This window comes from Abramis brama (assembly GCF_963993115.1).
Source record: "Abramis brama genome assembly, chromosome: 1".
Lineage (NCBI taxonomy): Eukaryota > Metazoa > Chordata > Actinopteri > Cypriniformes > Leuciscidae > Abramis > Abramis brama.
The window spans coordinates 78531917-78545804 of NC_139963.1; the positions used below are offsets into that span (position 1 = coordinate 78531917).

Sequence of the window (13888 nt, forward strand, 5' to 3'; positions counted from 1 at the left end):
GTTACAACATGCTGGCTAGTGTCTTCTCTAGTTAGCGAAGCATTAAAGAACATATTGGAGATTAAAATAATATCAGATTTGTCTAATTTTAAATAAACACAAAAAATAGAGATGAAAAATTAACTTAAGTAAGAAATTTACTTTTGCTATGGTGGTTTAATAAATTTCTATGGATATCTTCCAAAAAATAACAAATAAATTTGGCGCAATTTTTTCTCTATATAGTGTTGATATGGCAACTAGTAAATGCACCAAGTTTCGTCATCCTAGTGTAGCGGCACGAGGATGGGATGGAATGATTTCAAGCATAAAATGATCTCTGCTAACGACTACGCCACCCTGGAATCTTGCCAGGGACAATAAAATATAGTTTGTTATTTAAGGACACACAGGTTCGTCCACAGTAAGGCGGCAGGAGACGTGGGTACAAAAATATAAATTTGTTTTATTAAAGATAAATAATCAATATAAAATGCACAAACATCAACAGCACTCAATGTAGACAATTTTGTGGTTCCACGAGCACACATGGAGCGACCTGAGTCAGCAGGACAGGAGCCGAGGCAGAGCAGTGGATAAGGGCACATAAGGCCTCCACGACAAGTCACCTTTTCCGTACGCCTGTGCATATACACTCACACCAGTACACACACTCACACCACTCAGCACACCACACTCGTGAGGGAGACCACCACCAACAATCCGCCCCTGCTTTGTGCACTCAGCTCCTGGAACAGAAATGTCACTGTTGAAACACACTCAGAATTGTCACTGTTGAAACACACTCAGAATTGTCACTGTTGAAACACACTCAGAATTGTCACTGTTGAAACACACTCAGAATTGTCACTGTTGAAACACACTCAGAATTGTCACTGTTGAAACACACTCAGAATTGTCACTGTTGAAACACTCAGAATTGTCACTCCAAGAGACAGAAATTGGAGTAGAGATGATCAGTTTCACATTAAACATATTACAAAATTCTGAGTCAAAATACAAAATAAAAACTAATACAAATGAAAAGAAAACTTTCCTGGTGTCACAAGACACAGAGACAACCCCGAAATAAAGGGCTCACATGGAGGCACACACACTAAAATAAACACAGAGGACAGTGTTTTCAGTCCTTTGTCCACAGCGGATCAAAGCAACAGGGCAGCAAAGCAACAGCGCCTCCAGAAGTAGTCCCACGCAGTCAACCGCACGGAAACTAATCGGTGGTGCAGATGCGACCCATTGGTCCGTACTACATCTACGAATTTACAAATAAACAATCAGACAAACTCTGTGATTTAACTGCTAACCATTAATAAAAGCTGTTTCTCTCAACAGATTGCCATTTAACCTAGGCGCAAATTTAAAACTACATACCTTTTAGGTGCGATCTCTGGGGACCAACTCAGTCAGACAGACAACATGCATGTGGGCTCATCCCATCTATCAGGTGGACAGCGTGCGCGTCGGCAATAACTAAGCATTCCGGGCATGAAGTATAAACAACCATACTTTGACCATCAAGGGTACAACCTCAGCCGAATGCCAGCCGCGAAAGCTTGCATGTCGCCCTGAAAATAAGCTAATGTTAGCTACAGTATGCCATTGATCGGCCAGCTCACAACACCCAACATACCTGAATGACGACACGGGAAGGGGCGGTGCCTCATGACACCATACACTCTAACCAGCTTGTTTATATGCGCTATTACAGCTCACTGATAGGACGAGCTCAAATGAATTAATCAGCCACCTGCAGGCAGGATATATTTCATTAGACCTGCCACACTAGCATGTGTGGAAGTATTTAAAACAAGTGTGTTACAACTAGCCCCGCGTTACTCCCCTACCCCAAAGACGTGTTTATCAATCATTTTTACTTTAATTACAAACATGTTTTATATATATATATTTTATATATATATAAATATGACAACAATCAAATAACCCATAGAGATCACACTGTCAGAGAGTTTGGGAATACTCACACATAATCATGACATCAGAGCAAGGCGGACCGCACTCGGACACATCTCTAACCGGCATGCACCTCGCGCTGATCACCGGTGATCGGTTCTGTGCAGATTTTGCTCATCTCAAACAAGCCTACTTTCTTTCCAGTCACGTGAATGCTTCACTTTGTGTGTCAGACTGTTTGAACCCAGACCACTACTCTACAGGGTTTTACAAGTTTAAGTTCATTTACTAACATCTTTGTGTGTGTGTGTGTGTGTGTGTAATATATATATAAATAAGCCTACAGCCTATGTTACATGATCATACTGACACATAAACGGCATAGAAACCATAAAATAATTAGACCAACATTTACTTGCATCAAGCAACTCTGTTGGTATTTTTATTTCTGTATAGTATTAATACAATTGTTACATTTATTTTATTGCCACACTTTAATATGTGAATTATATTATCAGAAAACTGAACATTTAGAATTGTCAGGCTTTTATTTGTGCTTAATGGATAAAACAACGGCGCTGCTATAGTAGGTAATGTTGGAGAGCTAGCAAGATTTGAAAGCGGCACCTCTTCTAAGCTCCACCCCCTCCCGTCAGTACTCAGTCCAAAGCCACGCCCCCACAAACATGAACGCGCATCCACAGTCGGAGTCAGCTGCAGGTCACAGGAAAGCCGAGTATTTTTGTCATGTTGGAATAAATATTTTGAAATGATAAATGCCTTTCCTTTACCATTTCAGCATAAACAAGCTATTACTTTTCTTACCTCCTTACATGCTAAATGAATAATGACAATGAATGTGGTATAACACTTTTTGTTTTATTTAAAAAAAAAAAAACGAACAAGAGAGACCTAAGAGAAATACTTTTTTACACAAGTATCTGTACTTTCGCTGCTTTTGATTGTCATAAACAATCTGTATTTACATATAATAAATAAGAAAAAAAGAAAAGGAGTGTCCAGGGATGGCTGACAGGTCAGGCTTTGCATGAGGCGTCGTCTGCTGTGGTGATCTACTCCTTTGGCAGTGATTTACCTTTAGGAAGAATATCACAATTACACATCTGACAATAATTACTGCATCTCAAAGACACACAATGAATGACAACACAACTTTGTTTCCATTTCACACAGTAACAAACATTTCTTCTCGTAGCTAACAAAACACATATGCCACATCACCACAGTTGTCCCGTTTATAAGCAATATATTAACGTCATTTTATCACAATTATAATGCAGACACTTGCGACTATGGCTGTGCAATATGTTCAAAATGTCATGTCCTAAAAGTCAGATAAGCAGACCTGTAACGCAACTGGCTTACACCGACAGAGAAGCTAATGTTAGCATTGGGCTAATACTAGCTACAAAAGTAGCTACGTTGCCTAACGTAACATATATCATGGAAATAACAAATCCCCCCGAAGCAAAACAAATAATTACCTGTTCAGCAGAAAGAACGCAACCTCGGCATCGCTTTTCAGCTCCCTCAGTTGTCTCCACCGTTCAAATGCTGCAATGTTGACACGAGTTTGTGCTCTGGCTTTATCCAGTGCCTGTTTCGTTGCAGCCTTTTCTGCCTCTGATTTTCTTTTTTTAGGCTTTTTATCAGGGCGAGCAGTTACCAGCAAAGCTGGCATTGGTAGATTTTGCTGCATTTTCTCTTCCATTGTGCCGCAAACTCCTGCTTACTCGGTGTAGTGAGCCATATAAATTGTATCTGAGTGAGCTGAATGTTTCCGGGAACGGTGACATGTGATGAGTCCACGCAGGGCAGCGCACGCAGTGGGGCTCGGGCACGAGGCATGAAGGCATCTGATTGGTTCTTTACATTCGCACCGAATGGCAGTGATTGGTCAGAGTTTTTACTGTCCTGCAGCTGCTACAGAGGTCTGACTTTTTTAATTTCTTTTTCTGAACACATAATGTATTGACTACTCTCAGGATGGAAGGACCATTTCACCCAGTATAAAAAAAAGTGTTTCTGAACAGGATTACCTACCCTAGCTTTAACATGGCTGCTGTAAATCTGACCTGCCACAAGATGGCGCTGTTTCTGACACTCTTGGTGCTTCGAATCTTTTCCCGAAACATTCAGAGGAAAGCTATGGAAGCTTGTTTCCGCCACAAAATAAAACATTTTAAAAGATAATTGTGACTTTTTATCTCACAATTGGGAGTTTACATCTCGCAATTCTGACTTTATTTCTCAGAATTGCGTGTTATAAAGTCAGAATTGCGAGATATATTTTTTTCTCGCAATTGCGACTTTATATCATGCAATTCTGACTTTCTAACACATAATTGCGAGTTTATATCTCACAATTCTGAGAAAAGAAGTCCAATTCTAAGAAAAAAAAAGACTTTTTCTTTTTCTCAGAATAGTTTATATCGCAGTTACGACTTTATATCGCAGTTGCGACTTTATATCATGCAGTTCTGACTTTATACTTAATATTTGACTTAATATTTTTTTAATACGGCCAAATCACTCATGAACTCATACATAAAGGAATGTGCATGCTCAGGCTTGAATCGTATAGGCCAGTGTTACTCATTGCGCGGCTCGCCAAGCTTTAATTTGTGGCCCGCATGGCGGTAAATATAATACGTTGATATGATAATGCATTCACTAGAGATATTTCATAAAACCATTAATAACAAGTTGGGCTTTAACATAACCCTTTAAAAACTAAAAGTGTCAGCTCTATTACAAATAATTTCGATCGGATTGAAAGGGGTGGTTTATCGAGAGAACGTGAAAAAACTTGATCGACTGAAAACCGAAACTGAAAGGACGACGTTTGACGCGGTGAACGAGCTGTTCTCCTGATGAATAAAGTGTCACATAAATGAGTGTCCTGTCATTCTATAATTCTCCTTTCACTCAGCATCTGTGAAGTGAAGCAGGACAACGGCTCACCAGTCCTTGTTTCAGATTATCATACAGAGGACTTTGGGCATTTTTATTGCGTGATAAATACAAACAGCACGGCACAACGGTTCATATGTTCATATTCCGATTTGAATCTTTTGACTTATAAACACGCACATCAACCCGATCATGTATCACATCACGATGTTTAGCGTTCATGTAAACTACAATACATTCAGATTCATCAATCGGAATGAATTCAGTCCGACTGAAACAGAAGTTGTGCATGTAAATATCCAGTCTCTGCAGAGATGCCAGTTATATGGCGGTCTTTCCAGCTCTTAACGCTGCCTGTGCTCTTGGTTGGTTAGATAGGCCTACAAGATGGGATAATATAGAAAAAAATAACTTAAGGTCATTCTGGGATGAATATTTTCTGGAAATCCCTTTTTTTTTCATTTTTTTTTTCATTAAAGGAAATCACCTTGTCTCAGTTACAAATTTGACTGATAAATCATAAATAATGTTTTTTTTCACCCTTTTGTATTTATTGCATTGCATATTGTATTGTTCAGGGGTGACAGATTGATAGGCAGACATGGTATTTATGACTGGATGTAACTTTTTATACTTTGCGGTAAAATGGCTCTCCTACTGACTTTGTCCTATCAGTGCGGCTCGCATGAAAAATATAGTGAAGACCACTGGTCTAGGCCAATGAGATTGCTGTATAATAAACCAATTAAATTGTGGGTGGGCGGAGCAACACGTGTCGCCCCGCCCCCTCGGCCAGACTGCACTCTGGGGTACTACGGTTCATGTCTTTCTGGAGTCGTGCAACTAAAAGATCGTCCATAGATATTTCAATTTTGTCAGTTACCTTTGAAACATGTAAATCATTTAGAAGAGGTTCCAATTTGAGGGATTTATCAGAAGATTTCCTATTAAAATCCAGTAACATAACAGTGTATACACCTCCAGTCCAAAGATCTGCTTTCCACGTCGAAGAGGACATGAATCTGCGAACAAACACTCACTCGGGCAAGTTAACGACAGATTCACTTAGTAAAGTGTTGTATGTGACTAGTCTGGTGGGTTTTTTAATTGTTTGGCACAGGGTTAATTAATAGTTCATCACTGGGTGCTCAAATCCAGGTGCTGTCAATCAAGAAACAAGATAAAATAATATGATTTAATATCACCAACACATGAATACTAAAATGAAATAGAAGTTAATTTTCAGATTCTGTCTACTGGTTATGCAAATTATAAAACCAAATTATCGTACAAATACTTACCACCTGTGCTAACCAACCCAAACACGTCAAGCATTACACAACATAAATTAATACTTTGTGACTTTTTGCGTTTCTCAAAAAGCCTGACTCCGGTATGGCCATTTAGATAGCTTTTCCGTTGTGGGAATGTTACAGGTGAACTTTTGTGTGTAGACCTCTGGCAGGGGGATGAACTCACTCTCTTCCAGTGAACAAACGGCCAACCCACTGACTCTAAGAGGGCACAGACTTATCCTGGCTCATTGTTCGAAGAAGAATATTGGTCTTTCTTCCAGTAATGTTGAGTTCCCTCATAAGATCCTCTGTGCAGAAGCTTGCTTCCTTTTGAACTTTAACCCTGTACTGGTACAATCGACAACAAGCACTCTGTGTAAATCTGCATGCTTCTGCCTCCAGCTGTGAATCTTTAGATGTGGTCTGTGGCAAGTTCACGTGCACACTGGAAGCAAAACTGCCTTTGGATTTGGGTTTCACTGGCACTTTGGGCTTTCCTCCACTTGGGCTTGAGTCTTGGATATCACCAAATATTGGGTCTGACACAATGATAGCTTGTTTTTCTTATGATTTGTACTTGATTGATTTTCTTATTTTCAAACAAAACAAGACATTATTTAAACAATCATGTACTTGACATATAACCGAACCACTAAATCGTGTACATAAAAAAAAACAGTTAATCAATAAATTGTAAAAATATGAATAATAAGTGAATAGGCCTAAATAACATAAAAAAAAATATATAAATTAAATTTTTAATAAATTATCAAATGTTTTTGATTAATAAAATTTGAAGAAATAAAACAAAAAATAATATGCTTATATAAAATAATAAAAATTGAGGAAGATCCGCACATGAATATCAGCCAAAAACGCTCACGAGATTTATTTACAGAGGCCACAAATAAAGTGCTGAAGTGCAAAACGTTTTGGGGATCAACCCTTCATCAGTGCTATGTGTTACTAAGCTCAACACCTGCAATCATTTACATACTCATTACCGTTATACATGTAACATATCACAAACTGATTTGATCCCATATCAAGACACATTTTTACATCAGCTACATTATTATACATGAATATCACAAAAATCCTCCTTTCCAAAACCAATCTTTGGTAACATTTAGAAAAAAAGGATTAAATTTATCAACATAAACATACATATACTCGTTGATTATCACACACGATCATCCTTAAACATCACATGCTAAGACATGTGGATGCATACAAAAACATTTATAGAAAATATTAATAAAAAAAAATTTATTTATAAAAAACAATTGAGAGTATTTTCCTCATTCATACCCAAAGGATATAAACATTTTAGGTAAAAAATCCATTTACATTCCCTCTGCAAAAGTCTCCGCTCCAAATTACCACCCCTGCATAATTGTGTTCTCTGTTCTATGACAACGAAATTAAAATCCGAGATTGAATGGGACATCTCGTTAAAATGACGTGCGACAGGATATTTTTGGTCTTTTCTTCTGATAGTGCTCATATGTTCAATGATGCGAGTCTTAATTTGTCTTAATTTGCACTGTAAACCCTAACGTTTAAAATAATTAATTGGTTTGAGTAGGACAAACTTAAATTAAACTAATTAGTTAAGTCAAATGATCTTTTAGGAGTATTTAGCACTTTCTTTTTCTTTCAAGTTCACAGAACTGATACATTTTAAGTAAACTGAACTGTTTCATTGTTTTGAGTTTTATGCAATTATCTATTTTAATTTAGATGAACTTAAGTTTAACTGAAATGACTGGGATGTCTATTTCCCAGCATGCTTTGCCGATGGCACTCGAATGTTTGTACATTAACAATTATGTACTATATATATATATATATATATATATATATATATATAAAATTGTATAAAAAAATCACCAGTGTTTTTCAGATATGAGGGAAGATGTTCAACCAAAGGTCTTAAAATACGATCTACATACTGTGATATAGGTTCCAGTAGACTATCATTGGAAGCTACAATAGGGCGCCCCGGCGGCTTATTTACAGATCTATGTACCTTAGGTAGAGCATACATGACAGGCGACGCAGGAAAATCATTAGTCAGGAATTTTTACTCCGATTGTTCTATAAGACCCTCTTGATGTGGTTCAAGTAAAACCATGTCAACCTCCATCTTAAACTGATTGGTAGGATCATTAACTAAGTTCATGTAATATGTAGCATCAGACGTTTAGCTCGAGAATAGGGACGTTCAAATAGCCTATGTGAATATTGCCAACTTCACTGAACTCCTTGAGTTAAGCACTGACCGCATCTTTATATCTGAGTCAAAGTTCAAACACTATGAAACGCTCCATTAACGTATGGAGCTCTGAAACACTGCCAGCGGGACATTAAACAGGAAGTGTCTGTTCGAGCTCAAAACAGGTTTTGCGTGGGAACGCAAATATCTTTGCGAGGGAACGCAAAAGTTTTTAAGAAGACTTGGCAAAAAAGCACTACACGGGGTGTAAAAATCTGTGTCCCGGTGCTCTCTGGATGTAGGGGAAATGCGACTCATAAAAACATATCAAACCAAGGCACTCGAGAGTTAAAGAAAATGTATATAAAAAGCCTTTATTTCATTATGTCTGTAGGCAATTAAAAATAGTTTTCAAGAAACCGCACACCGACACGTTGCGGCTAATGAGCCTTCATCAGGGTGTGGGTGACAAACACTGGCTGTGTCCCAAAGTGAAGGCTGCGTCCTTCGAAGGCCGTATTTGAAGGCCGGATGGCCATATTTGAAGGCCGATTGCGTCACCGCGGCGCGACGAAGGACGTCCCAATTCAAAGACTGCTCCTTCGTAGGGCGCATTTGAAGGCCGATTGCGTCACCGCGGCGCGATGAAGGCTGTCCCAATTCAGTTATGTATCCTTCGAAGGCCGTATTCGAAGGCCGATTGCGTCGCCGCGACGAAGGCTAAAAGCGACGCCAAATGCACCCTTCTTTCCCCGTGAAAGGAAGGATACAAAAACGGATCCTTAGTGGCCTATCCTACCCCATAAGTCATTGCGCGCCGGTGACGAATGCATTTTCATTTGAAAAAATGGCGTCCTCGAGTTCGGTGGTTGAGGGAAAATTCACTTTTAAATGTAAGTATTATGTTTTCATTTACTTAAATAGCTAGCGAAACCACAGTCACAAGTTTTTATTTCTTATAAACTTCATCTTAACTCCTTTGTTACCATTGGGTGGCTTTATTTGTCAGGTGGTTAGACGCAAAACTTGTGCTAATTAACTTACTTGAATAATTTTCAAGGAGCAAGGAGCAGACCGCTCAGTTTATTAAACTGCGGTCTGAAAACGACCAATTATTTACCGGGGTGAAAAACTCCGCCAGCGTGGCTTGGAGGTAAGACAACACCTACTTGTAAAATTTGCAGTAGTCTGTCTCACTGTATTATAATATATATATATATATATATAATATAAATGTATTATAATAAATATCATTCACCCTAGAAAACCCACAACAATAAGAAAAGCAGTAGATGATGCAATGGGTTTCACTTTTATGTGTTTTTGTAGTGCTGTCATGCAAGTTATGTTTACAAAGGTTTTAACCACATTTGAGTATCCAGAAATATGATTTCTAAACTATTTTGAATGCATGTCCTGATGTGTCTTTTTTCAGTTTTAACAATGCACTAATGTTAATATTTCATTTGCACCGCTGTGTTATAATTTTTCATAAGTACCCTTTTCTGCTTTTTTAGAGCAATTCTGGAGAAAATGGGCCTGCTGGGGAAGGTAACCCCCATGCAGGCAAAAAAAAATGGGACAACTTAAAAACAAAATACAAAGTAAGAAAGTTAATACACACATCTTTGCTGAAATGTATTGTGCTGTTGTTGTTAACAAGCCATGGTTAATTTGCTCTGCCTTAGGATTGCAAGTGTCCTGGGACAGGAGAGGGAGTGGGTGGGGAACCCACTGCTGAAACGTGGCCCTGGTTTGTCCCAATCCCCCTGTCCTCATCGCCTCAATCCCTGAGGACAGACCAGGGTCAAGTTCAGCAGTGGGTGGCCACAGTGAGGAGGAGCCAGATTTTTTTTCTGTATATATAAAAGAGGATTTTTTTATTTACATTAAATGGAAAGAGGAAACTTAAGTTTTGTACAGTTTATTTTTGTAATCTAAGTTATATTAAATGATGTATTTTATTTCAAACTTGTGTACAGCTTATTTAAAATGAATAATAAACATTATTTTTGTTCCATTTCTGTGCATTGTTTTTTAAATAACTTGATGTGTTGGGATATGAAATAAAAAGGAACAGTTCTTGATATTGCTTATTTTTTTAATGACAGGTTTGACAGGCAATTTGAAAACAAACAATATTTTATACAATAATAACATTTGGAAAAAATAAATAATTAGATAACTTTTTATAAATAATAAATAACCATTTACGGCATAACTTAAATATCATCTGACAACAATTTAAATGAACAGTACATAAATGAAGATTTCAGCTGAGCAGGGAGACCCTGGTGGAGCTGCTGGACCCGGGTGGGCTCCACAATAGACCCTGGTAATGCCTCTCTGCCGGTGGGTGGGACATCATCTAGGATGGTCTCCAGAGTGTTTGACTGCATATTTCCACTGTCCACTGCATTGTCTAACAACAGGTTTGCAGCGCTGACTCAATCGACGGCTGCCATCTCACTGAGATCATTTCAAAAAGAGGGAAGAATAAAATAAATTCTCATCCTCAAATCAAATCATCAAAAATTTCAACATGTAAACCCATTCTATGTACATAAATTTTTGGTTTTGGCCATTATAGCTTTAAAGTTCTCTGACTTGCCTGTTACAAGTAATCATGGTCAATGGGAACCTCCTCCAGGGCAGACACCTCTGCAGACAGCTGGTCACGCCAGCGAGCCCCACTGACTGTCTCCAAAACATGCTCCCCCTCATCCTCCGCATGCTCATCCTCCGGGGCCATGATGTCACCAACCCCAAGGCAGATGTTGTGGAGGATGGCACAGGCTGTGATGACCTGAAATGAAAAACAAAACAAAAAATTATATGGTCTGTAAGAAAGAAGTTAATTATGTTTTTTGCAAATGTATTTTTCATTTAACTTACATGAGGTACGAAGGTTTGGTGCACCTCCAGCGCTTGCAGGAAGATGGCCCTGAACCTGGTCTTCATCATCCCAAAAGCACGCTCTATAATGGAGCGTGCCCTGGAATGATGAAGATTAAAGCGCTGGGCTCCCACACCCCATACTGGCCTCTTGTAGGGAGTGATGAGGGGGAGTGGGTGTTGGAGACATGGGTACCCTCCGTCTGCGAGGATGAAGTGCCCTGGAGGAGGGTACACTGACCTCCTGTACAGTGGGCTGTACCGGAGCACTCGTGCGTCATGCACTGACCCCGGCCAGCCCACGTAGGTGTCAATGAAGCGGCCCTGATGGTCACAAACAGCCTGCAGGATGATGGACGGGAACAGTTTCCTGTTCCTGTAGCATTGACCATCAGGGCCGCTTGGAGGCTTGATGCGGACATGGCAGCCGTCGATTGCTCCTGCAGCTTTCAAGAAAGCTTTGTGTCTGGCCAGCCCTGCAAACCCACGGCAAACTGCCTCCAGGTCCTCTGGGGTGTTGGGGAACCGAATGACCTGGTGGCGGATGGCCACCACCTCCTCAGCGACCCGGTGGACAATGCGGTGGACAGTGGAACGAGGCATATCAAATGCTCTGGAGACGACACTGTAGGATGTACCACACGCCAGCCAGAAAAGAAACACCAGGGTCTCTATTGTGGAACCCCATCCGTGTTGCCGGTCACTTCTCAACAGGTCCAGCAGCACTCTCAGGGCCTCCCTGCTCAGACGAAAATCAGGTTGTGTGTCACGGTCATTAAAAAACCTGTCCAGCACTGGGACATTCAGGTTTATCCTGCAGTACAGGGGTCTGGTCTGATTTAGAGAAACAAACAAAGAGAGATTGTTTAAAGTTGTGACAAAGTAATTGTTGGAAGATATAGTGATACTTAAACTACTTTTAGTAAGTATTAATGGCACATTGGGGAAATTTTATTTAAAACCTTACTAATGTACAAGTGTTATCTTGCATACTTGTATTTAATTTACTTAAGATATGAAGAGTAAAAGTACAGATAAGTATTCTGCATAAAGCAGTGTATGTTGCATTTTAATGCTGAATATGTTGAAGGTTGTTATATTTAAAGTAATTTACTGTTGAGTAGTTTACTATAGAACAATTTATCATATTGTAAAATACCATGGTTTTGTAGTGTTGCTGTCCTGTGAAAGAGAAAAAAAACCCTCATTACTTCACATTTGTATGTGAATACTTAACAAATGTACTTGCTTACAGTCAACCACAGGTTATTTTGAAAATGAAACGAGCACAATTTTAAGGAATTGTTGCTATACAGATGCATGCCATATAAAAGGCTGCATCCGAAGGCGAGCGGGAGTAGCCTACCTTATATAAGGTATATATCTTCTTATATATATATATATATATATATATATATATATATATATATATATATATATATATATATATATATATATATATAAAAGAGGTATATTTCACTGTATTTATTTAAGAGGTATATTTCACTGTGTTTATTTATTGTTTTGTGTTTTATGCTTCGACTGCGTTAAAACAAAGCACGCTGGAAACATGCCTGAATAAGATCACCATGATCAAGAGAATAAAATACATAAAAATCGCATCTTCGTAATCGTAAGGTAACTTAGCCTATAACTAAACATTTGAACAGCTTTATGTGTATTTTGTATTTTCATAAGTAGCCTATCATAACATGACTCAAGTACAGTCTCAACTTGTGTACTCCAGCAATTAAGGACGCAACTTCTGAATTGGGATGCAGCAAACCAGTTTACTTTACCTGGCCACGGTCTTGACAAAGCCGGAGATACATCACCCGGCGGCGCCTGGGATAAAACATTCCCACCATCTCCTCCAGTAAAACATAAAATAAAAAAAATAAAATGATGTAGTAGTCTTGCTCCATTTTTGTTTTTAATAGATGCCACGTATGATGGCAGCTCTCCTATTGCAGCGTTGCTAGGTGACAGCATAATGGGGAACACCTGGTGGCAATTACAATCCCACGAAGGCTAGACTCGGAGCGTCCTTCGACGGCTGGGAAGGCTGGGTAGGCTGGGTCCTTAGAAGGACGTGTCCTTCGGAGGACGCAGCCTTCACTTTGGGACACAGCCATCGTTCTAGTTAGTCGTGACAATCACCTGGCTACGTAATATAGAATAGTCAAAAATCACAATAGAGAAGAAATTATTAGATAAATAGCGAAGACATATCGCACCAAAACATCAAAATAAATAAATAAATAAATAAATAAATAAATAAAACAATGCACTAAAGTGTAACAAAACAGAATCCACAATGTATACCAATAACATAGAAAACAATACAAGTGCAATATCACATTAGATGTCAGTGAAAAATATAAATGCTCAAGCTCTTTAAAGCAGGATTGATTCCAATTGGTTGTCAATGTTTTTATTATTCCTCTGCTGGATAAAATCGCTCTGAAAATGATTGGAACAACATGATTGTGTGTGTGTGTGGTTATTGTTGTAGTTTGGATGTGTACTCTGCTGTTGGCTTAGATGTAGGCTGTTGTTCAGTAACCATGCTCTGGTCCACTTGAAGAGGTGGGCTTCATGGTTCGCTTCTAGTGTGAACGGAACCGCTATC

General features: G+C 38.9%; 2 protein-coding genes and 1 long non-coding RNA gene across 6 annotated transcripts in view; all 3 read right to left on the reverse strand.

The window, feature by feature from the left end:
- LOC311088251 (uncharacterized protein) overlaps nt 1–13888 on the reverse strand; it is a 114155-nt gene that overhangs the window by 51636 nt on the left and 48631 nt on the right. The window contains exons 2-3 of one of the 3 annotated variants that reach the window (XR_014607476.1): nt 13056–13420; nt 12069–12438 (exon numbers count right to left, since the gene is read on the reverse strand). The exons of 1 other annotated variant lie outside the window; for it this stretch is intronic. The gene's annotated coding sequence lies outside the window, so the exon portion shown is untranslated. Of the gene's footprint in view, nt 1–12068; nt 12439–12955; nt 13421–13888 lie in introns of those variants that run through there. One more of the 3 variants, XM_084122103.1, reaches the window with a different exon arrangement.
- On the reverse strand, nt 426–1635 carry LOC311094223. Its single transcript, XR_014608608.1, has 2 exons — nt 1375–1635; nt 426–1255 (listed from the first exon to the last, which is right to left on the reverse strand). It is a non-coding gene; the product is annotated as an uncharacterized lncRNA (long non-coding RNA).
- LOC311088268 (putative nuclease HARBI1) lies at nt 10453–12570 on the reverse strand. Of its 2 annotated transcripts, XM_084122150.1 has the most exons (4): nt 12416–12570; nt 11257–12090; nt 10973–11167; nt 10453–10830 (listed from the first exon to the last, which is right to left on the reverse strand). In XM_084122150.1, the coding sequence occupies exons 1-3, from the start codon at nt 12416–12418 to the stop codon at nt 10976–10978; spliced, it is 1029 nt and encodes a 342-aa protein (XP_083978276.1). In that variant the 5' UTR covers nt 12419–12570; the 3' UTR covers nt 10453–10830; nt 10973–10975. The 2 variants fall into 2 exon arrangements, with proteins under 2 accessions (XP_083978276.1, XP_083978275.1); XM_084122149.1 differs by having other exon boundaries at nt 10453–11167.